The following is a 26002-nucleotide window of genomic DNA, read 5'->3' as shown; positions in this document are numbered from 1 at the left end:
TGGTGACTGGTTGAATTTTGAAAAAAAAAACGCTTTAACTGCTTCGTGATAGAAGCACCGAATCACAAATTAACTCAGCCAATCGTACCAGGAGCCAAGAAATAATTGCGTTTACGAATTGAGAGCATACATCTAAACAATGATCGCTTTCAGCTAGGGTTCTAAAACTTTTAAACTATTTAAAACAGAATAATGTGTTACCTTGATACATTCATGAATTGTGACAGTTTAGCTTTGCGATACTTTATTAGCAGTTTTTCAAAACCTATTTAAAAAAAGGGACCTCTATGAATTTTTAAAAATTTCAACCAAATTCGTTAAACAATACTAGCAAGAGCGCCCCTAATAAAATGATTTCAGACAAGCTATTAGAAAATGAAACAATTGAATAACTTAAACTGGTTCGCAATAATTTTTTAGACGCAAGCAGTCAAGCGAAGAAACACCGTTTCTTGTTTAACATTTTAGTTTCAACGGCAAATTATTGTTTTTTATCAGCAAGCAAGGAAACAAAAAAAAAGTCAAAAAAATCCATAGACCAAATCGATTCGCCAAAAGTTAAGGTTTTTCCTAAGCAAGCTAATCAAGCAATGAAACTGAACTTAAATCAAATTTTTGAAGGAGCAAAAACGTTCGCGAAAATTTAGATTTTTTAAAACAAGCTACTGAAGCAATGAAGCGTTGATATGGGTCTTTTTCTAAGAGCACACCGATTCGTAAAAAGTTGATTTGTTTCAGCAAGTTATTCAAACAAATAAACTGAAAGCTTTCCCGTCATTTCAAAGCAGAATAGATTCTCAAAAAAGGCGCCTTGGACGCAAACAAAGAGCTCTAAACCGTGATTATTTACAAAAAAATCGTCATAATTTTTGCCAATATTATGGTTATTCTGGATTTTCAGCAGAGCTCCAAAAAACACTGTTTCATACTTTGAACTAGTAAGTCGTATTATCATCCTTTTTTTTTAAAAACTGACAACCTTGTTGAAAAGAGAGCGCAGCCGAAAACATCACACAGAAAATGAGCATCACAGCGATGGGAAAGACGATTCTGAAGATGACCACGAGCAACCAACCAACACAATTTAAGTAATTCAACCTCTCTTCCAAGTTGTACTCTACAATAAAAACACCGATAGAAATTAAGCACAAATGAAGGAAAAGAGTTAGGTCAACAAACCAGACTCTTTCTAAAATTGGCACTCATTTCATGAAACTATCCTAATTAGAGAGAACCGAATCGATGGATAGTTTTATATTATGCTGTGAATTCTGAAAATAAAAATCCTTTTTCGAAGCTAGAAGTAGTTTTATCGCTCCGTTTCCTTTTTCATAGGAAAGCGAGTAAACTGCCTTGCTATTAGCAAATGAATTCAAGCTGAACTTAATTTGTCGATATCGGAATAGTTGCAGTCATAAATGCCTGATAATGAGTTATTGCCACATCTGTACTTATAGGAGCTTTATATGTCTTTTTTCTGAATTAAAAACAAAAAAAAATCAGCACGAACTACAGAATGGACTTCTCCATTTTAATTGACGCATCTCTGTCAAGAATAACACTTATGACGTTGATTTCTTTTAGCTTGTAGATAACTCGGTTTGTTGATATGTGACAGGTTGAATTTTGAAAAAAAAACGCATAAACTGCCTCGTGACAGAAGCACCGAATCACAAGTTAAATCTGCCAATTGTACCAGGAGCCAGGGAATAATTGCGTTTACGAACTGAGAGCATAAATCTAAACAATGATCGCTTTCAGCTAGGGTTCTAAAAGTTTTTAACTATTTAAGACAGAGTAATGTGTTAACTTGATACATTCATGAATTGTGACAGTTTAGCTTTGCGATACTTTATTAGCAGTTTTCAAAACCTATTAAAAAAGTGACCTTTATGAACTTTTATAAACTTCAACCAACTTCGTTAAATAATACTAGCATGAGCGCCACTAATAAAATGATTTCAGACAAGCTTTTAGAAATTGAAACAATTGAATAACTTAAACTGGTTCGCAATAGTTTTTCAGACACAAGCAGTCAAGCGAAGAAACACCGTTTGTTGTTTAACATTTTAGTTCCAATCGCAAATTATGGTTTTTTATCAGCAAGCATTGAAGCAGTAAAAAATTTCAAATATTTCCATAGACTAAATCGATTCGCCAAAAGTTAAGGTTTTTCCTAAGCAAGCTAATCAAGCAGTGAAACTGAACTTCAACTTAAATCAAGTTTTTAGATTTTCTAAAACAACCTAATGAAGCAATGCAGCGTTGATATGGGTCAAGCTTTTTCTAAGAGCACACCGATTCGTGAGAAGTTGATTTGTTTCAGCAAGTTATTCAAACAAATAAACTGAAAGCTTTCCCGTCATTTCAATGCAGAATCGGTTCTCAAAAAAGTTTTTCAATGCAAGCTATTCAAAGCAAGTTTTCCAAAGCAAGCTATTCAATTGGTTCAACCTCAAAATATTTCATGTTACTTATTCAACCTCAAATTATTTCGTGTTATATCATTAAGCAAATCGGTTTGAAAACACTAAAAATTTTCTAAACAAGATATTCAATCGATGAAACTTTGAAGATTTTAGAATATGTCATAGTGGGAGTCGGTTTGCAAAAATGTTTTAATTAGCTATTCAAGTGAAAAAACTTTGAAATAGTTCAGGCCCTTTCATAGAACGAATTCATTTGCAGAAACATGAAATTTTTCATTCAAATTATTAAAGCGATGTGTTTTTTGAAACTTTTCAAGTAATTCTATAGAGCGAGTTGGTATGCAAAAAAATTAATTTTGTAAGCAAACTGTTCAAGCCAATAAAGTTTGAATTATTACAAAAAACGAATTCGTTCGCAAGAAACTAAGTTTATTCTGAGCTAAGTATTCAAGCGATGAAACTTCAAATAATTTCAATTCTTTTCACAGAGTGAATCGGTTGGCGTTTTTTTTTCTGCTTTTAAATTTTTTTCTAATATTCTTAAAGTTTATCATATCTTCTAAAATTTGAGTGAAGTTTTGGCATTATTCACAACCAATCACTACATCCCCGTCGCATTCAACCACGGCTACGAATTTTTGTTTTTCATTTTATTAAAAAATTTTTTGAAAAATTCATAAATGGTCTAAGTCCCCTAAAGTAAAAGCTTCAGAAAGGCCAAGTTGAATCATAAAAATTGCAAGTCGAAATTACAACTAGGCTAGCATGCAAGTACGGCCACAAAACTGACTTAAAAATAATTTTGAGTTTAAGAATAATATGCAAAGTTCAAAACATCGTCTATACTTCTCAACTTATATCTTCTCAACTTTCAGCTTCTGAAAGGTGGAATTCTGGCGTTGGAATTACAGCCTTAACTTCAAACCCCATTCACACCCGGGTACAAAATTTTCATCCTAAATTGTAATAAAAAATAGGTTTGATTTTTTTTCTATGTTTTTAAAAACTGTTCGAAAGATTCGTATAATTTTCCATATCTACTAAACTACGGGCCTCTGTACGGTGAATTTTGGCGTGTGAATCATAACCCTAAACTACACAATCCGTTAGCATGCACCGACGGGTACACGTGTTTGAATTCAAATTTACTGTTGATTTTTCTCAAGTTTTTAAAATGTATCGAAGTAAATTTTCTCAAATTTTGGCAGATAGTGACAGAAAACGAAAAAAGGATGGCAGACAATTGAAATATAGAAGACAAAAAGTCGACAAAAAATCATAAACGCTAGGAATTAGAAAAGCTCTTCATTTTTTTGTATAATGTTCAAGTTCAAATATCAAAAAAAATACATAGCCTTACAGCTCGTCGAAGTACAAGAACAATTCCTTTTTGACCTTTTTCTGATAAAAATTAAACCAATTTTAAAAAATAGTCTCAATCGAATTTTTTTTACTTTGCTGTTGTAAATCTGAAACTTCTTCCTGAGAAAAAAATCATCAAGACCTATATAAGAGTCTGAACTGGGTTCATAGACTCTTGAAAAGTGTGAGTTAGGAAAACTAAAAAAATTTTGTCGAACAAAACAAAATCCTCTAAGAATTGTTAGATTTCAATTATCTTCTATGATTTACTCATTACTGATAAATATAGCCATTTTTGATTGAAATTAAAAAACCTAGAACACTTCCATTTTGCTGAAAAATCTACACAATAAAAGTTAATTTGAACGATTTTTTCTCTTCTTTTTGCATTTTTGTTAATGAAGAGCGTAGTAAGATATTCAATTAGCATATGAATTCAAATTGGACTTGAAAACAAACCGAAAGTCAGGTCACGAAAAATCAAATATTCGGTGTGAAATCAATTGGAGAGTCTATACAAAAAACAAAGAAAATCCCCTGGAGGTAGCGTTAGGAACAGACGGTTCTAATTACAGCTCCATTTGGCTTATTTCCGTTTCGTTATTGTTCTAGATCAGAAAATACGGACTACGGTTTCGAGAACGAATAAACAATGATGAAAAAAACTTTGGAATTGAATGGATCAATATCAAGTTTCTGTAATATCCTCTACGAAGCAAAACTTTCCAAGCAATTTTTCTGGACACTAAATAGTTTTTTTAATAACGATCGAAACACATCAGGGAGCTTTCAAAGATATATCAAGCGACCGGCACTAGGTTGATTTATGCTACCAGATTTTTTGTGAAAAAACTATAAGAAAACTAAACACACCGGAATTCCTTTTCGTTTGCGGGTCGAACAAAACACACGAGGTAAAACAAGGATAGCCTGTTGCTGTGCAAGTAGCAGAGAGTGTTCTGACCGTAGTCTTAAAAAATGTTCAAAAATTTTTTCAAATAAATGTGTTTTTTTTTTCAGTGGTGTGATAAAAAAATCTGAAAACTAAAAAATAGAAATTAGACAAATCCGACAGTCATAGTGAACTAAGCGAATTGGAAAACAGTTTTGAAGAAAAATGGCCAGAGAAAAATCATTAAAACAAATTTAAAAATCTTCGAAACACTTTGTAAATAGTATTTTTGTAGACATTTATTGAATTTCTGCTTGGCAAAATGTCGCTAAAATACTCCAAACACTAATTTTACTCGAGTAAAACTAAGTTTTCACGACTTAATTTAAGCGTAAATAAGCTATTGTGAGCCTGCACGCTCACCTTATAAGCTCGAATTATTTTAAATTAAAAATTCAAACTGGTTTTTCTCGACACAAAGCACATTTTCAAAATTTCAATTTGAGCGTGATACGTTTTACATTGGTTATGTTCATCGATTCAAAAAGGCTTCAGGTATCAAGTTACATGAAAAACAGGAAATTTGAAAAACCAAATTTGATTTTCACTACTTGGGTTTAGTGTTATGTGAGAAACAGAAATTCTGGTCAAAAGTCTTTTCTATAGGCAAAAAGTGAATTCATATTTTAGAAATTGGATCATATTATCCTCGATTACTATGAAAAGAAAATTAGTTTCAAACAGAATGCAAAACAGACCCTCGAAGTTCTGGCTTTTCTTGGAAACGAGGCTCGCTTGATCAATTTTTTACAACGAGCATTAATTATAAACAAAAACCTTTGTGTTCATTATTAAATACGGAAAAAAAATGCAGTTCAAAATACTAACTCGTTCCTGGAAACCGATGCACGATATCAATGACAATACTCCACAAGTCGAAGGCCAATTTTTTCATCAACTCATCGCCGGCGAACAGTGTTCGGTGCACCAACAACAATCTATTCAGCGCCTTTTTTAGGTTCATTTTTGAAATCACATCTCCGAAAGTTTCATAGAGGAACTTCAGCCAATGGAAAGTGAGAAAATAACATTTTGTTTCGACTAGATCTTGAAGCATCTCGTTGCAAATATATTCCGCTGCTTGACTTAGATTTGACCTATCTTCAACTTGTAAGATTTTGCTTTTTAAAGTTTCTATCGCTTCAAAAGGGACTTCTCTCTTTGCTACTGAATCATTGAAAATACTGAGTATGTAATCATTCGATTGAACCATTTTTTCTAAAATCTTCGGCTGTTTTCAAATTTGGGAGGTGTAATAAATCAATCGAACTTAATCAAAAGATACTGGGAAATAATAAATTGTGGATAATTTACAACCATACATTTTGTCAACAATTTTGTGTCATACAGAAATACAAATACTTCAGAAAATACCTTTTGATAAAATTTTTAGTGATCTAAACCGAAGGTGAATTGCCATCACTGAATAGCTTAAATCAATTTTATTGCTCCTGGAAAAACGATTTACATAATTGAACTTTTTCGCACTAGAATACAATTCACATTACCTCAAAATTACTAACGACACCTTCAAACTTGATGAAATTTCCAATCCATAATTCCAAAGTGCTCAGAAAACTCCAAATTTGCCAAATGAAGTGGCTTTTATACCAAAATGAGACTACAAATGACCCTTCAAATATCAAACACTTCTTTTGAGACATGAAAATATATCACATTGAGTTACAAAACTGAGGCGCCAATCAAATCAAGTCAGTCACAAAGTGTGGAATGTTCTTTTCAGTGTCTTCATCGTTCTTCATATTCTGTGTGTTCTGGTAATACATAAGTGATATCGTCCCAAGGGTGTCTGTACAACCCTTGCTTCAGCCTCTTCTGGTCTAGGAAGTGTCCGATGAAGCCCACACTTCGGCCCAAAACAAAAAGCCCATTTAACACTCCAATATCAATGAACTCCTGAGCTTCTTCCCTCGTGAAACAGCCACAGAATCGCATCAGGTCAACAAAGGTCACTGCTATGACCCCATCCACGTTCAAAATCAAGTTCGGTTTCTTGGAAGTCGTGATTTTTTCCACCTTCAGAGCGTACTCCAACAGAGGCGTAGAGGGGAAATGAGCCTTGACATACTCTTTTATAATTTCAGTTCTCTTGTCAGGGTTGTTCAATGATTTGACCCTGTGTCCTATGCCCATGATGAGCTGACCTTTCTTTCGCATGTTGTTCACAAAATCGTTTGGGTGTTGACCCTGAAACAAAACCATTTCAATTTCCAAAGATCGAATTTTTTTTGCACTACCATTATCTCAAATCGATCACAGAATTTCTAAAATCTCAAATCGATCGGCCGGGTGGGTAAGACGCGAGGCCTTTACAAAAAAGATCGTGTGTTCGAATCACTTCGGTCATGGTTGGATGCGTTTTAGTGTCATCCGCCTCCTCAAGGTGGGACCGGCTGCGGCAAAATGGATGACACCCCCCCTGGAATATGAAAGGTCCAAGGTTGAAAGGTGGGAGCTGCTCGGGGGTTAATAAAAAAATGACTATAAGCTCAAAATATCTATGAGCATTACAAAGTCATCCGGTCTAAGAAAGAAAAAAAAATAGAGAAAATTTTAAAATCAATCACGGGCAGCTAAACTCGATCGCAAGCGACGCGACGCGACGTAACAATTAAATTCTGCGTACCGAGTCATAAGCTTCTGTGAACTGCTTGGCAGCCAAATCCAGAGCACCTCCGAATCTCTCTCCGATAGTCAACAAGCCACTGGTCAAAGAAGATACCAGATCTTTTCCCGCTCTACTACACACAATAGTGTTATGAGCTCCAGAGACTGCATGGTCGGCAGTCACCATCAGACATATTTCCAGGTACTTGAAAGCGTATTCCGGCAGCCGTCTCTGGAACCAAAGGAGTCCCAGTACACCTCCGATACCGAGGTTCTCGTCGATGATCGAACTAAATCAAAACATTCCACGGTAAATAATGCAGGTTATGAAAACGGCTGATCTATATCAAAAACATGTTTCATACTATACAGAATAAATATATATTTCTCAATGAACTTATCATCTCTTTATCATCAAAAGCCGCGTTTATCATCATAATCCAGGATATCATCGATATCAATCGCTATGATACAAATTTCTTTTAATGATTGGCAATATCTGTGACCCTCAGCAACTTACTCGATCGAAAAACAGTTCTTTGTAAATTAATTAGACACTTTCACACTGTTTTACTTGTGAAGATGAGTACCAATAGCTTTACTTCCCATGTCAAGACGAGCAGTCTTCGGTTAAATTCTTTGATTCAGATTGGTTAAACGAAAAAGACAGAACCAATAATTTGGGATTACATATAGATACGAACATCATCTCCTTACCTGATGGGCATTCCGGCGTACATGAGCTCGTCTCCCCTCTCGTCACAGATGGAACTCATGAAGCTGGCTGGCTTCCGGATCAGACCCAACTCCCTCGCCCACGAGTAGTCCATCGGCACTGTCGGGGGAGGCATCTCGGGCAACACCTACAAAGCACGCAAAAACTAAAGCACGGAAGACAACAGACAAGCACAAAATACCACGGCAAATTGAAATCTTTAATTCAGGTAAACACAGAGTCTAAACTAAGCGAAAGAAAATCTAAAAGCAGCTTCACAGAATTGATTTTCTGAGTGACAATTTTATCAAATTTTACTTCATTTTTTCTTCGGTTCTTATCAAAACATGCCTCCTAAAGATGCATCAATTGGTATTTTGCGCTTCGCAAACACTAGCGAGATCACGAAACGTACAAGAGGGAAAGTAGAAATAAGCCTCGAATTAGTAAAAAAAAACAATTCTGGGGTTTCGGGTTCAAACCTACTGCGACCTAGAGATTATGAGTCACACGAACTAACTAATCAGCCACGGACGCTTAATAAATGACACAGACTGGCCACAAATAAAGCAGAAAACAGATGCTATGTAATTTTCAATTGTACGGTGAAATTTCCATATAAGTGAACACTTTTTATGTGCGAGTTAGATTAGAAAAGAAGAAGGTTTGTACTAATACACTAACCCTAGCAAGCTCGCTAGTGTGATGATAAAAACAATAAAAAATAGAAGCCGACCTAATTTATCAGAAATAAGTGAAGGAAAAATTACAAGATTACTCTTACGAAGACAAGTAAGACATACCTTAATTTGGCCGCTTTCCACAAACTCGTCATAGACAGCCTTGAGTTCATCTCCGAGTGAGTCGAAGCTATCGGGTACTCTACAGCCAGTCTCCTTCAAGAACTTGTTCTTGGCCATCGCCGTCTCACTGTCATTGTGTGCAGAGGCGCCTGAAAAAAACAACAAGAGGAACAATTTGAACATCCCCATAATTAAATTTTAACTTTGAACAACTAGTTTACCTATTTCTATTGTAGTGAGATTTTGCATCACACATTTGCTGTTCATATTTTCCAAGAAAGAAGCACGCATTTAGCCAAAACAGCATTAAAAAGTAGTTGAAAATTTGTCCAAGCTCCGTTCACAGGCCGTAAAACAACACAAGATCCGGTGATATGAACAGAGCTGCACTTTAAAGTAGTTAATTAATGCATTTTGTTATCAAATGTTCTATGATTTCAGTTATAGAAACATTTACACAGAGCCGAAGCTTCGCTTCGCAAACACTTGCGAGAACACGACAAAAACAGCTCTATAAAGTGCAATAATAAAAATTAGAAATAAGCCTCGAATAAGTAAAAAAAAAATACGCACCCTCCGAGATTCAGACCAGCGACCTAGAGATTAAGAGACTCGCACACCAAAACTCAGCCACGGAAGCTTATATACGTGCATACATGGGAGCTTATATATTAAAGTGCATATATACCTAAGTGCATCAAGAACTTTTTCTGAGAAAAAAAAAACAAAAAAATCAGCAAGACCTATATAAGAGTCTTCACTACGTTCATAACTCTTATATAATCAAAAATGTCGAAAAAACTAAATCTATCATAATGAATAAGCCAAGTTTTGAAACAAAACCATGCCGAGACAAAAGAATGTGAAATTAGCATCAGAAGGTAATTTACCAAGCGGTATCAAATACCTTGGCAGAAACCTTTAAAGCCGAAAAAAAATCAACAAGATTTAAGACTTATAAAAAGTCCCCGTCGCCCTCGTAACACTCAAAACACATTATTTGCTCTTCAAATGAAACAATATGAGACAACTAAGTCGATATAATATAGTCCGAAACCTACGAAGCCTAAAAGAAAAAAAATTTAAAAAAAAAAAAGACTAATAAGAAGTTATTAATCCCCCCTCGCCCTCAACACACAGACACACATACTTTTTTCGCTCGTCGAAGAATGCAATATGAGGCCGATATATTATAGGCCGAAACCTATTTAGCCGAAAAAAAGAAAAAGCGATGAAAAAATTGTTATCAAAATTTTGAATTATAGTTTCTATTATGTTTAGTACCATTTTGTTCAATCCACAGATGAGCATAAAAAATATGTTTCCACTGAAACAACTCGAAATTACGTCACTAAGCCGACAAAATATAGGCCGAAATCATTTGGGCAGAACAAAGTTTTTAATAAAAAACAAAAGAAAAAGAAATATATACGATGACAAGGTTTAAAAAATTACAAAGAAACAGCTGAGGTAAATCAGAATACTAAAAGCAATAATATTGTAAATATATTCTATAATTCAAATAACAGATTTAACCGGATGAAAAAAAAACAAAGCGAAAACTAAGCCGACAAAAAGTAAACCGCAAGCGATGAAATCGAAAATTCAAAAAATACTTAAGAAATATCATGTAAAAAAATTGAACTGCGAATTTATTGGAAAAACACTAATAAGGACGCACAGTGACAGTAACAGACTAATAAGCACAAATATACGACACACATACTGCATGCTGAAATCTGTGGACAAAGTTGTTTACGCGAAAAAGTCTAGTAACCGATTGCAATACCGTTGCTATCGCAAGGGTAATCCATTCTCTATTGGTTTTAAATCAAATAAACTTATCAATTAAAGAAATGAGTTAAAATTTTGGTTAAACAAAATCGAACCAATTTTTTTTGTCAGCTTGAGATATAAAAATTAAGTTCGGCTTTTGCATTAAATAAACATAATTTTTTGCACCATTTCCGATTTCCTTATTTCAAAATTGAAGCCCTTAATTAACAAAAAAAAACTAATACGCGTAATAAAATAAAGTACGCAAACATATTTTTACTAATAAAACATAGTCCGCCCATTAAATTTGACACTGAAACAAAGAAACTAACCTGCGTGTCCAAACTGAACATCTGAGTTGAACATGGAGGCACAAGTACCAATACACCAGGCCACAATTGGCTTCGAGATCTTCCCCTCCTTCACCAAATTACCCACCACGTATTCCTCCACACCGCCCACCTCTCCCAACATCACTATGATCTTGATGTCTGGATTCTGCTCGTACCGCAAGATGTGGTCCAGAAACGTCGTTCCAGGGTACCTGAAACAACATACAGTGAATATCTAATAAACAGTTGCAAAAATAGCAATGAATTCTGAAATGAGAAAAATACAAGCCTTAAAGCTCTTTAAACTTCAAGAATAATTCATTTTTGTCATAAACTAACCCTATTTTAACAAACTGGATCAAGGTTATTTACTTTATTCCACTGGGGAAACATAGAAATTAAATCCACTTTCGAAACTACAAGTCATTCACGTTTCTTCTCGCCATTTGCACTTTTGTAATTAATGAGCGTTATTTGCCTCTTTGTCATAGCAAATAAATTTGAGTTGAACCTAACAAAGAAATTAGAAGTCAAACAAAAAAATATCAACTTTGAGCCTCATTGACACGACTTTTTATGATAAATTTTATGGCTTTTCCCAGAAAAAAACATCAACACAGCCTAAACAGGTACTTCACTCGTTCACTGGCATTTAACAATGGAACTGAAAAAAGTAAATAGCCAAATAAATGTTAGTACGATCTGACAAACCCTAATGATTTGAAGGGAGTTCATAATGCGTTCGTAATGAGGCTCAACTTGCAACCATTTATTAAAACTAATTTTTTTCATAATAAAATCATAAATTTTCATCCCATGCTATTGTTGTTTTAGACCAGCTAAAGAGATGCTCGTTCTCAAACTTAAAAAAAACTTGAATAAGATTTTAAAATTCAACGGCAAGCGCCTTGTTCAAATGTGTTCTAATTAAACTGAAGTTTTTTCTTTCGTTTTAATGTTGATGATTCTCAAACAGAAACACGGATTCTCAAACAGAAAACTGCAATAAATTTTTCTTCTCAAAATACCATTTACTTCATATTGAGAAGTGCATGCAAGACTGCAAGCGATCAGACGATGGTCGCGAAAGCATTTTATTGGCTAAAATCATCGTGCGTATTGCACACCCCGCTGACGAATTGATTCATCCACAGTTCAGATCACAATTTAAAAGCATGAAAAATAAGCAAAGAAGATATCGGTCAGCATAAAATTCATGTTTCGTCCAAATACATCTGGTATTTGATTTTTCAACAATTTCTCGTGAAATTACATGACAAACTTTCCTTTGGCTTTGAAGCATCAAGCTTCGCCCTTTTGGTTTGTATAAGTCAAGGTCAGCATCATCAAACCCCTAAACTAAAAGGCCAGGCAAACTGTTTAAATACATTTAGAGTATTATGACTTCTAAGCAGAAAGTATTTTGTCGCAGATCCTTCAGTCCATTGACCGATATATCTGAGACAAACAGCCCCTTCAAGGATGCAATTTTGAAAATCGAACCATATTGCTTAATGCTTTAAGACTTCAATCAACTCAGATATAGATTAAGAAATGTTTAATATCGTGTCAACCTTCAGAACTGGTCAAATCTGTAGAAGTGGACACTTCATCTTCAAATCCCAATACAAATAAAATCATTTGTATGATTTAAAATCATAAGTGCTGTTATTGGGGTATCCCTCATGCATGACCAAATGCCCGAAGATTACGTCATCCAATCAGAACTCACTATTCAAAAACTCAACAGAAATTAGCTTGAAATCCAGTAACTGTTCTCAAATTTAAAGCAGGTTATTTATTAAGTAATTCGGCTATTCGGCCATTAGAAAAGCCCCTTGTTATTATGTTAGAAAATGAGTCATCCACCGGTTTGAGCTGTCATACCCTGCCATGCTAGGCTCTCGTGATCACCCAGATGCTTAAATTGAATCAAAATGATTGGTTGAATTTAGAATAATTTTTCGTGGACTGTTGACTTAAGTGCTTTATTGATAACAACCTGCTTAGCTAAAATACAAGGCAGACCAGATCATGATGAAGTCAAACTGGATTCTTTCAACTCTTAAACGAACACGACGCTTAAATGAAGCCTATTCTCTTTAAAACTTTTCAAACACAGCTTTTTTTAGGATCCCTCCGACCGTGACCGAAATGGGATTCGAACTCACGACCCCCAGATTAAGAGCCGCACGCCTTACCCACTAGGCCACGGCCTCTCAAGAATAGTATCTCTCACCTGTCGCCTCCGATTGCCACTCCCTCGTAGACCCCATTGGTGTTCTTGCAGATGATGTTGTTCAGCTCATTGGACATGCCCCCACTCCTAGACACGTAAGCCACACTGCCTGCCCGGTAGAGTTTGGAGGCGACCACGTTGTCAATCATGCCTCCAGTATGCCCAATCTGAAAAACATTGTTAACTTTTCTTTTTTTTTTCTTGACTTTTACACTTTTGCAGTTCGATAGTAGAGTTTGCCTTCCTTTCAACAGAGGAAATGAAGTGAACTTAAAAAGAAATCAAAATTTAAACTGCAGGAAATAAAATTTGAGCCTGAACAAATTTGATGACTTTTCGTAAAAAAAATCATCACGACCTATCTAAGAGTCTTCACTACGTTCATTGACTCTTAATAATATTCAACAACAATTTATTCCTCTAATTGTCACTGGTCTATTAGAAACTTCATATAACATCGACAACGAGATTGTTTCGGTTTTATGATAAAAAGTATTCCCAGATTTCCCAACTGCAACGAGCTTGAGTTATAGCCAAAAAATATATACCCGTCTGTCAAGTGAAATATTGTAATTAAGGAAGGGAAGGTTTTTTGAGTGTTTGTTTTACGTTCACATTGTGGCTGATATTTTTTTCTATGGTGGTTGGCTTACCTGTGGTAAGACTACGGAGAGAGAGAGAGAGAGAGAGAGAGAGAGAGAGAGAGAGAGAGAGAGAGAGAGAGAGAGAGAGAGAGAGAAGGGGGAGTACAATAGCGGTTCACCGCGAAAATCTAAACAGCTCGACTGACAGTACTTTCACTCGTGCTAATTGTATAAACTTAATAACGCTCATACATTATATCGGTAAACATCAGGAAATGGTCTTTAAAATCAACTTCTTTAAAATGTGAATGCGCTTTAATTAAGTGGATATTGCTATAGCTCATGCTGTTCATATAACGTAAAAACTTCGCACACACTGTGCATTGAAATATATGATTTTACTAGACAAAACTGGGCAATTTTCGGTAATTTTGAAAATCGAACCATATTGCTTAATGCTTTAAGACTTCAATCAACTCAGATATAGATTAAGAAATGTTTAATATCGTGTTAATCTTCAGTTAAATATGGTCGAATCTGTAGAAGTGGACAGACAATTCATCTTCAAATCCCAACACAAATAAAACCTTATATATGATTCAAAATCATTGGTGCTGTTATTGGGGTATCCCTCATGCATGACTAAATGCCCGAAGATTACGTCATCCAATCAGAACTCTGTATTCAAAAACAGAAATTAGCTTGAAAACCAGTAACTGTTCTCAAATTTAAAGCAGGTTATTTAGTAAGAATTTCGACTATTCGGCCATTAGAAAAACCCCTTGTTATTATGTGAGAAAATGAGTCATCGACCGGTTTGAGCTGTCATACCCTGCCATGCTAGGCTCTCGTGATCACCCAGATGCTTAAATTGAATCAAAATGATTGGTTGAATTTAGAATAATTTTTCGTGGACTGTTGACTTAAGTGCTTTATTGATAACAACCTGCTTAGCTAAAATACAAGGCAGACCAGATCATGATGAAGTCAAACTGGATTCTTTCAACTCTTAAACGAACACGACGCTTAAATGAAGCCTATTCTCTTTAAAACTTTTCAAACACAGCTTTTTTTAGGATCCCTCCGACCGTGACCGAAATGGGATTCGAACTCACGACCCCCAGATTAAGAGCCGCACGCCTTACCCACTAGGCCACGGCCTCTCAAGAATAGTATCTCTCACCTGTCGCCTCCGATTGCCACTCCCTCGTAGACCCCATTGGTGTTATATAAAAATATATATACCCGTCTGTCAAGTGAAATATTGTAATTAAGGAAGGGAAGGTTTTTTGAGTGTTTGTTTTACGTTCACATTGTGGCTGATATTTTTTTCTATGGTGGTTGGCTTACCTGTGGTAAGACTACGGAGAGAGAGAGAGAGAGAGAGAGAGAGAGAGAGAGAGAGAGAGAGAGAGAGAGAGAGAGAAGGGGGAGTACAATAGCGGTTCACCGCGAAAATCTAAACAGCTCGACTGACAGTACTTTCACTCGTGCTAATTGTATAAACTTAATAACGCTCATACATTATATCGGTAAACATCAGGAAATGGTCTTTAAAATCAACTTCTTTAAAATGTGAATGCGCTTTAATTAAGTGGATATTGCTATAGCTCATGCTGTTCATATAACGTAAAAACTTCGCACACACTGTGCATTGAAATATATGATTTTACTAGACAAAACTGGGCAATTTTCGGTAATTTTGAAAATCGAACCATATTGCTTAATGCTTTAAGACTTCAATCAACTCAGATATAGATTAAGAAATGTTTAATATCGTGTTAATCTTCAGTTAAATATGGTCGAATCTGTAGAAGTGGACAGACAATTCATCTTCAAATCCCAACACAAATAAAACCTTATATATGATTCAAAATCATTGGTGCTGTTATTGGGGTATCCCTCATGCATGACTAAATGCCCGAAGATTACGTCATCCAATCAGAACTCTGTATTCAAAAACAGAAATTAGCTTGAAAACCAGTAACTGTTCTCAAATTTAAAGCAGGTTATTTAGTAAGAATTTCGACTATTCGGCCATTAGAAAAACCCCTTGTTATTATGTGAGAAAATGAGTCATCGACCGGTTTGAGCTGTCATACCCTGCCATGCTAGGCTCTCGTGATCACCCAGATGCTTAAATTGAATCAAAATGATTGGTTGAATTTAGAATAATTTTTCGTGGACTGTTGACTTAAGTGCTTTATTGATAACAACCTGCTTAGCTAAAATACAAGGCAGACCAGATCATGATGAAGTCAAACTGGATTCTTTCAACTCTTAAACGAACACGACGCTTAAATGAAGCCTATTCTCTTTAAAACTTTTCAAACACAGCTTTTTTTAGGATCCCTCCGACCGTGACCGAAATGGGATTCGAACTCACGACCCCCAGATTAAGAGCCGCACGCCTTACCCACTAGGCCACGGCCTCTCAAGAATAGTATCTCTCACCTGTCGCCTCCGATTGCCACTCCCTCGTAGACCCCATTGGTGTTATATAAAAATATATATACCCGTCTGTCAAGTGAAATATTGTAATTAAGGAAGGGAAGGTTTTTTGAGTGTTTGTTTTACGTTCACATTGTGGCTGATATTTTTTTCTATGGTGGTTGGCTTACCTGTGGTAAGACTACGGAGAGAGAGAGAGAGAGAGAGAGAGAGAGAGAGAGAGAGAGAGAGAAGGGGGAGTACAATAGCGGTTCACCGCGAAAATCTAAACAGCTCGACTGACAGTACTTTCACTCGTGCTAATTGTATAAACTTAATAACGCTCATACATTATATCGGTAAACATCAGGAAATGGTCTTTAAAATCAACTTCTTTAAAATGTGAATGCGCTTTAATTAAGTGGATATTGCTATAGCTCATGCTGTTCATATAACGTAAAAACTTCGCACACACTGTGCATTGAAATATATGATTTTACTAGACAAAACTGGGCAATTTTCGGTGAAAAAAATCAAGAATTTGGTTCACTCCTATTATGCTACTGTGTAAAAAAATTGAATACTACAGAAATAAGTGTACTTTGCTTGTTTTAACATCAGTTTATCTTTACAAAAACTTTATTAAAAAGGATTCGGGACTGACCTTGAAGCATCCAGGTTTGATTCCGCCGACGGTGGCTGGGCCGATGATGCGGACTCCCTTGAGCTGGGCAAGTTTGATCAGTTTCCTCGTCTGGTTCTCCGGGATGCCCTCTGCGATGATGGCCACTGTCCTAATCTGGGGGAAACTCATGGCCTCCACTGCACTGTCGTACGCAGACCTACAATTTTTAAAAGAATAATAATAAAACCCGTAATCTAGCTTTTCAAGGTTTGAAACATTCCATGAAAGGTTTAGAGCATAGCTCAAAAAATCAACTTAAAAAAAGAGAATCAGCCCTCTAACACGAACTACATTCGAGAAAAAAAGCTTTTTGATCATTAAAACCTGTTATGAAACTATGGTCCGCAACAGTTTAAACTTTCTTTCTTTATGCCAAAGATAACCAAAATCTGAATGATAAGCATGCACAGTTTGTCCAAAATGATCTTATAGGGTATTTCAGAACAGCAGACTTAGGCCATATAATGCTTTAAGGCAAAGCACACATCTCTCCGTAAAAATTTGATCTTAGATCAAGCAATGAAACTCAAATGTCTCCACATATGCGATATAAAGCAATAGCAAACTACCAAAGAGACTTATAGAACAAAAGATGCAGGCAAATATTAATTTTACGAAATTTGTGAATTTCATCACCAGTAAATCTAGAATGAAACCTAAAACTTTTGAAAATAGGAAACGTAAACACAGAGGCGAAGCTGAGCTTCGCACTACTTGCTATACAAATTTGACTAAAATCAAGCGGGAATTTTTTTAAAAATAACTAAATCGTTTTTGTAAATAAAAAAAATTGTCAAAAAAATCGGTCTTAAGCAGTTGTGTCACCTCTACCCCCAAGTGCACCAGATGGTGGCTTGACTTTGAATTTAAAGTTACCATGTGGTAACAAACCCGAAAATACCTGAGCAGAAAACTTTCATGCCGAAAAAAAATTAACTAATAAAAAAACCGTATGTCCCTATTCCCCACAGAGCACATGCACGCACACAAAACTTTTTTCGATCCCCGAACGAATCAATAAGAGGCCACTACCTCGATATAAATTAAGCCGAAACTTATTAACCCGATAAAAGTGACAATGAAAAAAAAAATTGACAAATCGAGTTGGTACAAACACTTAAGGCAATTACAGTGAAAACTTTTTAGAGCAAAAAAAACGATTCTTGAATCTGGCAACTAAGCCGACAAAACAAGCCAACAAATAATAGGCCAATTTTTTTTGAACAGGAACATTTACCGTTTTTTTAAAAAAAAAAAACAGGTCATAGTCAGATTCAAACTCGAGACCTTTTGCGTCCCAAGCGTATTCCTTGCCTTCAGACTAAGTGTGCTGGGGACAAAAAGAAATTTGAATTCATAATGAACCAAGGTACCATGAGTCCAGTGGACAAAGTTGTTTACGGGAAAAAAAGTCTACTACCCGATTGCAATACCCTTGCTTATTGCAAGGGTAAAGATCTACATTATCTATAGATTTTTAAAAATGGAAGCCTGCTTTAAGTCTTTTTTATTGAAGAAACCTAAACTGTTATCCTAGTTAGACACAAACTTTCCCAAAAATAAGAAATTGTTAAAAAATCAGCATTTTTTATGAAACGTGTAACATGTGTATTTCACCGGAAGGAAAACCAGAGCACATAAACAAAAAACCAATCATCAATTATAACATCAACTTCAACAAAGAGGCGAAGCTGCAATTTTCAAACATTAGCAAAAAAACGGTATAAAGTAGCTTAACAGCATAAAATTTAAAAACGTGAAAAAAGGCATGAAAAAGTAAAAAAAAACTTTTGTACTAAGCTGAATTCGCACCGCCGACCTGCAGACTATCAGTGGTCGCGCGTCCTCATCTTAACTATAATCGATTCACAATAGACAAACACTATCCACCAATAAGAAGAAGAATTAATTCCTCGATGTAACTTATTTTTAAAATCCGATAAATTAACTCTAAATACATCAGTAACAAAGAGCGAACAGCTAACGAACTCATAAGCTTTTCCAACTGCTGCCCTGATTTTCTTTGAAATCAATTTAGATACAACAGATAAGATCACTTAGATACATAAATAGTCAAGCCTAAATGCAACAGCTGACGAAAAAAATCTTGCCAATGCCAAAAAAAATACACCAAAAGTGTATGTGGCAACATCTAAACAAGTTAAGCACCTATTGAACAATAGGTGGTTCGATTTGAAGGACATTAGCTTTATTGTAGTATAACAAAATGGAGTTACAATGTACAAAAACTATTTCTTTTGCTGAAAAAAAAATTTCGAAACCCGCTAGTTGTAGGCACCTTTGATCGGTTTCATTACAAAAACATGAACTTGCTCACATAGCGGTTACTGCTTCTACTAACTGTGTCTCCTAGAGCCCCGTAAATTATTGAATGGGGTCTTGAGAGTCAGTAGACACCCAAATGATAACTCAATAAAGCAGAAACTTTTAAATTGCCAATACTATGTAACAAAAGATCCACCAAATGAGCACATTTATTTGCGAGTTGCACTGGAAAAAAATGACGCTCAGTATAACAATACGCTCGCTACCTCGAATGTGTAAACATGTGTACTAAAAGCTACAAAAGATGTTCAGTTCAATTTAAAAAAAACATAGGCAAAAAAATACGTGTAATTCTTGCTTGTAACCTAAGAGAGGCGAAGCTGATGAGTGTGTCTGCCTCGGGGTGTTTCCTCATCGCATCTGCCATGTTTTTGTACAGAGGCATGAGGATCTCCTCGTGGCCAAAGTAGAACTTCTGTTTGTGGTCTCCACTGAACGGGTAGGTCATCGCCGCCACTGAGGCACTGCTTCGCGAACAGATGTAGTCGAAGTCTAACATTCCCTGACGAACAAACAAGCTATTTAAATAATGATTAAAATGCAGAAGCAAACAACGCTTCTCAAACCAATAGCCTTTTTTCGCCACTCCTGATCACATGAAAAGTTACAAGAATAAAAGAATAAATGTTGTCCACTAGAGCTGTCAATTAGATACAGGAAAAACATGATTTTCATGCGGCGATAAAATTATCCTGATTTATGCAAGAAAGGTCAAATTACATAAAATACGTTTTTTGTGTGTATATCTTGGATAAACATGATTTCAATAATGCGGGAAAATTAATAAATGATCGAATATGCGGAATATGCGCCGCATATAATTGACACCTCTGTTGTCCACTTGAAATGATAATTGACAGAAGACCTAATTATCAAAAATGAAACATATAAGCTAAGTTATTAATATGAAGTAACCTTCTTTACTTTGTAACTGAAAACAGTAAATTAACACAGAAAAAAAAATTTGTATTGAAAAACGGTAGAATTAAATCACGTTACCAGCTCCGCTGGTCTCACAAACAAATAACTAGACACAAGGACGAAGTGGAGCTGCGCGCTAGTTCCATCAAACTGTAACTTCATTCGAGAAAAAAAAATTTTTTTTTTTTCAAAGTGGCTCTCGTCTAGCTGATTTCATTTTTAAGGTTGTGTTACACAACCTCAAAAATAAAATCAGCTAGACGAGAGCCACTTCGAAAAACAATGAAAATAAAAAGCTATTTTTCTCGAATGAAGCACAATTTGATGAAGAACATTTCAAGAAACACAACTGCAAATGTTATAGTAGTATTCGAATAAAATCTATCGAGCAAAACCTAAACAATTATTTTAAAAATCATACGCTAATTCCATGCTTTAGAATTAAATTCAGGAGGAAAAACGATTCATCAGCTAATTAAATTTTTTCAAGAAAAAAGATTTTCAACCGGCCGGAATAGAAGATATTTTTGTGATTGAGAGGGAAAGTGAAACTCTAGAAATTAACAAAATTGACTTCTTATTGATCAGCACTTACCAGATTACTTCATGGGCTGGGTTATATGGCTGGATACATAAAATTACATTAAACAAGCTTACGAAATAGCTAAGCTCGCTTCGCTAACAAGAAGTTTTTAATTCAAATTAAAGCTCTTTTTATCTACCGTTTGAGAAAACTTAAATCTATCACAGAGGCAAAGCGAAGATTCGCATCAATTTCGATACAATGCAAGCATAGCAATGCATGCTAGCAAACAGAAACGGAAACAACAAGATCGAAAAAAAATTGTCCAAACAAAATTTTTTTTTTGAAAATGAAAAAATTAATTTCAAAAACAGCCAGCAACTCAAATACCAGCATTTAATACGCTTTTACCATTTATCGAGCGGCCACTATACCGTCAAAAAGTGGGTAGACGACCGCTGAGTCGAATAAAAAAAAAGCCGAAACACGAAGGTTATTGTCATAAACAACTTAGATTTTTTTGCACCACAACCGACCTAAATGAAATAAAAATAATTTTTGCCCTACAACCGAAACAAAATAAGTTGACTAAGTCGTAACATCATTACGCCAAAGCCATGAAGGACGCATGAAACTTTCAAGTAGAAGAAAAAAAACAAAAAAAACAGTGCTAGTAAATTTTTTAATTGCAATAGAAACTCAGCAATAGTTGCAATTACAGAGCAAAGTGCTTTCAGCACAAAAAATATCCGTTATGTGTCAAATAAGTCGACAAATTAAGCAGGCAACCAATATGCCGACAATGCAATTTTTTCCGGGAACTGAACCCCAGTTACGGCCAGGACTCGAACCCCAGACCATAAGACGCCAAAGCAACTGCATTACCTCCAGACCAAGTGGAAAGGATACTGGAATCAATATAGGTTCACAGGTAAAGCCAAGTCAATTTCTAAAAAAAATTACGGGGAAAAACACTCTAGTTCCCGATTACAGGACACTTGCTTTTTAAAATAATTTTTAAATGAGTCAAACTATTAACTATTCAATTTTAAAAAAATGTCTTAAAAAGCAAGTGTCCTGTAATCGGGAACTAAACATTTGACTCGCATGTTTGACACAAAAAAACTTTATACCAAAGCTGCACGAAGTAAAGACAAACAAGGAAAAACAAAGAGGAGCTTCTAACATCAAGAAAATGAGAAAAAGCTTTTGTAAGACAAGCTTTTTAAGGGACAAAAATATTCTGATTCTGTACAAGCTGCACTTCGTAAACATAACCGACAAAAGTAAACTCTAAAAAGGTAACATAAAGAAATAAGAAAAGAAAAAGGTAAAAAAGCCTAGTAAAATAAAACTTCTGTTATGTGCCGGAATCAAACCCCTAGCCTCGAGATTCAGATTCACATGTCCTCTAATCTGAGCCATGGAATGTTTAAATTAGCCATTAAAATGTCAGTTGGGTTAGAATAAAGTTTGATTCGTTGTATATCACTACGCTCGCATGTGTAATAACTGCCTGATTTTTAACTACTTTTTGATAAAATTTAGAAAAGGCCCAATTACAATCTGACAGTTTTTGCCAATAATAACAAGTAGATGATGACTTCAAACCATCTGGAGGAAAAAAATGCAAAGCAATTGCCTTTTTCGCCCTTTTCATTCCAATCACTTTACCAAGTATAAGCTACATTTTCTTTCTCAATTTTGACTAAACCAAAGAAAACTACTAGACCGGAGAGGAATTTGCTGACAATTTTGCATTAATTATAGAATATAATTACAAGCAAAAAGTTCGGGCAGACATATATAATTAAAAAGAGCAATGCCCTTTTTCTGACAGTTTTTGCTAGCAAAAACTAATTTTTCAGACAAAAAGAATGTCTCACAGTCACCTAAAGACCGAAAATTGCTCAAAATTTGCAGATTTCTCTTTTTAATTATTTCTGTCTGCTAGAATTTTTGACAACGCTCTATAGATCTGACTTACCTGCACTGCCTTCGGCTGCATGCCCCAAATGATAGAGGTGCTCTTTTCGTCAAACAGAGTGTGGGCTGGAATGTCATCGCGACGTCTCGACTCCAGAAGCGTGTCATCTGCCAACACAATAAATCAACCATACATGTCATGTCGCACACAGATCGAACATTTAATTAAAACGATTTAGTTGACGAGAAATAAAAACAGTCCATTATAAACTTTGAGGACATAAAAGTCAACAAAAATATTCAAAAACGGTAACCTAATTTTTCGGAACCCAATTGAAGGGCTCTGATTATAAACCCAACCGGTAAAGTAGCATCACAAGTGAGCACATTATTGGCAATTTGCGAAAATGTATGACAACACAGAACTTTGAATATTGAATCTGATAATTGTGATTGATGTTGCAGTTAAGAATCGATACACGACAATAAGACAGAACAGCAAGTTTATGAGTGGAGTTTCCTTACCAATGATGCTATTGTTTCTTGATCCACCTTGAAAATAACAATCAATACAGAGATTAATAAGTGTCACACTCTGCTACAAGTATGACAGATGGGACCCTACAAAAGGCTAATAAGTGTCACACTTTGGTACAAATGGGTCCACACAAAAAACAAGCATGGCCGTATGAACGAAGGGTTCAGCCCATCAACATTTTCTGACACAACTACTATAACTGTCTCCACACTTTCTTCAGCGTATTAAACAACTGTGATTAAAATACGCGTTCACTTTCAAATAAAGTATCCACAGTTTTTCCATTTAGTTTTCGCCCTTCAAGGCTGTTAGCGCCTCTATAATATCTTTCTTTATTGTGAAACTATTAGTATCCAAATTAAGAAAACGCAGAAACAAAGCCAAACTGTAGATAATGCAAAAGAAGTTCGGCAGCACAAACAAAAAAGTAGTCCATCTTGAGTAGGAAGGGAAACGAAATTACAAATTGGTTAAGTTACAATTAAAACTGATCTCTGCCAAAATTTGGGTAAATTAGTAGAACACGCGTCACGGGTCTAAACTAAGTGACTAATTGATAAAATGAGAGCTTTTATCAAATGGCTGTTTGAGCCGGATCTTGATTCGAGTAATAAATATAGCTTCTGCTTCATATTCTGTATGCTAATTGAATTGACTGTAAAAAAAAAGTGACTTCAATTACATTTTTTCAGTTCAGTTATTTTAGAACTCTTTTTGACTAATTTTACAAATTTTTTACGAATTCATCAGAAATTATCAGAACTCACTTGCACTTCCGGTTCCACTGGTGACGCTTTTGCTTCTCTTCTTAGACATGGTGGCCGACTGGGACGCTGAACCTAGTAAGAAACTGGCAGTTGCCGTGTCCTGCGTAGGCTTCTTAGGCACCGGCTTCTTTTTCAGAGCCATCGCTACAATAGCCGTCATGTGCGTCTCAGTTCCAAACACGTGCATGTCAATTCCAAGGTCATTCCCAACATCACGCATCACCCTCAGACCTTCCTGGTAATTCGGACCCCCACGTCTGACAAAAATGGCTATTTTATGTTCTGTTAGCTTTTCTTTGTACTCTGTTAACGCTTTAATGATTCCTTTGAACGTCGCCGCCACGTTGGTGAAATTCGCAATTCCTCCTCCGATAATCAACACTTTTCCTTCTTCGTGGTGATGTTTAGTCATTAGTGACAAGACCGTTTTGGCATATTCGTAAGTCTGACCTTCGGTCGGTGCTCCTGAGTATTCTCCGTAATTCGCAAGTTCACTAGCTCCGCCCAAATCACAAATTGTGTCGCTATAAATGACCGAAGCACCGCCGCCCGCAACCATAGTCCAAATACGTCCCTTCTCATTTAGGACTGTCAGTTTCAGAGAAGCTCCACTTTTAGCGTCCAACTCTGCAATGTAGTTTTCTTCTGGAGAAGCTTCGCGGCCAAAAGGAGGCGGGAAAATAACATCACCCCATTGCACTTTACACAAAAACTCTGCGGTTTGGTCTAATTTCGCGGCAAGATCCAGAATAAACACGTTTCCGTTTGTAATTACTAAAGGGTTGATTTCCAAATATGTGAAGCAAAGTTTTCGATAAACTTCGTAAAGATTCAAAATAAACTGGGTTAAAATGGATTGTATTTTAGCAGGTGCTTTTGCTACTAGTTTAGACACATCGGGTACCGTAGACTCTGGATAACTGATGTGTACATCCAGCTTCTGCGCTTTGGAGTCGACATCTCCGATATCTATTCCGCCCTCGTGGAAAAACAGAATGGTGTCTTTGTCACGTGACGAGTGGATACACAGGTAAAACTCCTCCTCCTGTTTATGTGGCAAGAATGGTTCTATTATAAAATTCGTGATTACTCCTGTTGTTTTTCCCGCAGTCACAGCTTTTCCTCGTTTCTCTGAAATCCATTTTTTGACTTCTCCATAATTTCTGTTGACGAGTAGCAAACCCAGTTTTCCTCGTCGTTTGATCAGCTGATCTGGTTTGACAACCAGCTGGTCGGTTAACAGCCACGGGTGTTCTATGGGCAAACTATCGAGGTCTGTTGATTTGTAGACAGCCGCCGCGACACCCTTGTGTAGCGTGTCACTTTGGATGTTACGCGCCAAAATGTCCTTCCCAGTTACCTCGGAAATCGCTTTTGCCGACATTTTGAACCTCTGAAATTGAACGTCAAATTTCGACTCTTTTGTATCAGAACACAACAGTCGACAGGCGTGAATAAACTTAAATGCTCTTAAGTGAATCAGTAAGTTTATCTAGTTCATTGACGAAGACTTTTGTGGTTATCGCGCTTAAATTGTCAAAATCAAATAAGGTTTTAGAGAGATATTGTCAACTCAGTAAGTAACACCGTATCTGTATGACTTATAAATCGACCATGTAGTGATAATCTGACAGTACTCCAAGGTCGAGTTTTATCAGTGATTTTGTAAGTTCTATATGTGAAGGTCGTTGGATGATTAAAACGCGTTTGAAGGGCCTTAAGACATTCCAAATTTGTCTATTTAATAATACTTCTGATGCAAATACTTCTGAAGCAACTACTTCTGTTGAATTATATTTTCAAGATATAATCTGTATAAAAAGCTGCAATATATCTACGGTTTTCCAATGGTACCAATAAACTCTTTATGCGCTGAAAAAAGCGCCGGAAATTTTGGTAAATTTTTATCAAAATGTCCCCAAGAGGGCCAGAAATACAGTGCACTGGATAATTTAATTGAAGGGCTTTTCCAGAATTTTGCCCTCAATCCTTTCTGTCAAGCGTAACCACTCAATTCATGGAGCACTAATGAAAGTCTCTTTCGCT

At 35.8% G+C, this 26002-nt stretch overlaps 2 protein-coding genes across 3 annotated transcripts in view; both read right to left on the bottom strand.

Annotated features, from left to right (window-relative positions):
- Window positions 1-5956, bottom strand: part of LOC134852077 (uncharacterized) — a 68309-nt gene extending 62353 nt beyond the window's left edge. Inside the window, exon 1 of the mRNA XM_063868356.1 lies at window positions 5572-5956. Coding sequence (XP_063724426.1) covers window positions 5572-5956 — 385 coding nt within the window. The remainder of the gene's footprint in view (window positions 1-5571) is intronic.
- Window positions 5957-6477: 521 nt separating this feature from the next.
- LOC134852129 (ATP-citrate synthase-like) lies at window positions 6478-25959 on the bottom strand. 2 transcript variants are annotated; one of them, XM_063868418.1, is made up of 11 exons: window positions 23957-25959; window positions 23177-23203; window positions 22713-22819; window positions 19587-19783; window positions 16915-17092; window positions 13237-13403; window positions 10998-11209; window positions 8890-9038; window positions 8089-8234; window positions 7391-7661; window positions 6478-6951 (listed from the first exon to the last, which is right to left on the bottom strand). In XM_063868418.1, the coding sequence occupies exons 1-11, from the start codon at window positions 25338-25340 to the stop codon at window positions 6493-6495; spliced, it is 3297 nt and encodes a 1098-aa protein (XP_063724488.1). In that variant the 5' UTR covers window positions 25341-25959; the 3' UTR covers window positions 6478-6492. The 2 variants fall into 2 exon arrangements, with proteins under 2 accessions (XP_063724488.1, XP_063724490.1); XM_063868420.1 differs by lacking the exon at window positions 23177-23203 and having other exon boundaries at window positions 23957-25957.
- Between the last annotated feature and the right edge of the window lie 43 nt (window positions 25960-26002).

Source organism: Symsagittifera roscoffensis, chromosome 7, assembly GCF_963678635.1.
Source record: "Symsagittifera roscoffensis chromosome 7, txSymRosc1.1, whole genome shotgun sequence".
Lineage (NCBI taxonomy): Eukaryota > Metazoa > Xenacoelomorpha > Acoela > Convolutidae > Symsagittifera > Symsagittifera roscoffensis.
Note: the sequence above shows the minus strand (reverse complement) of the source record. Positions and strands in the feature narration are given on the sequence as shown.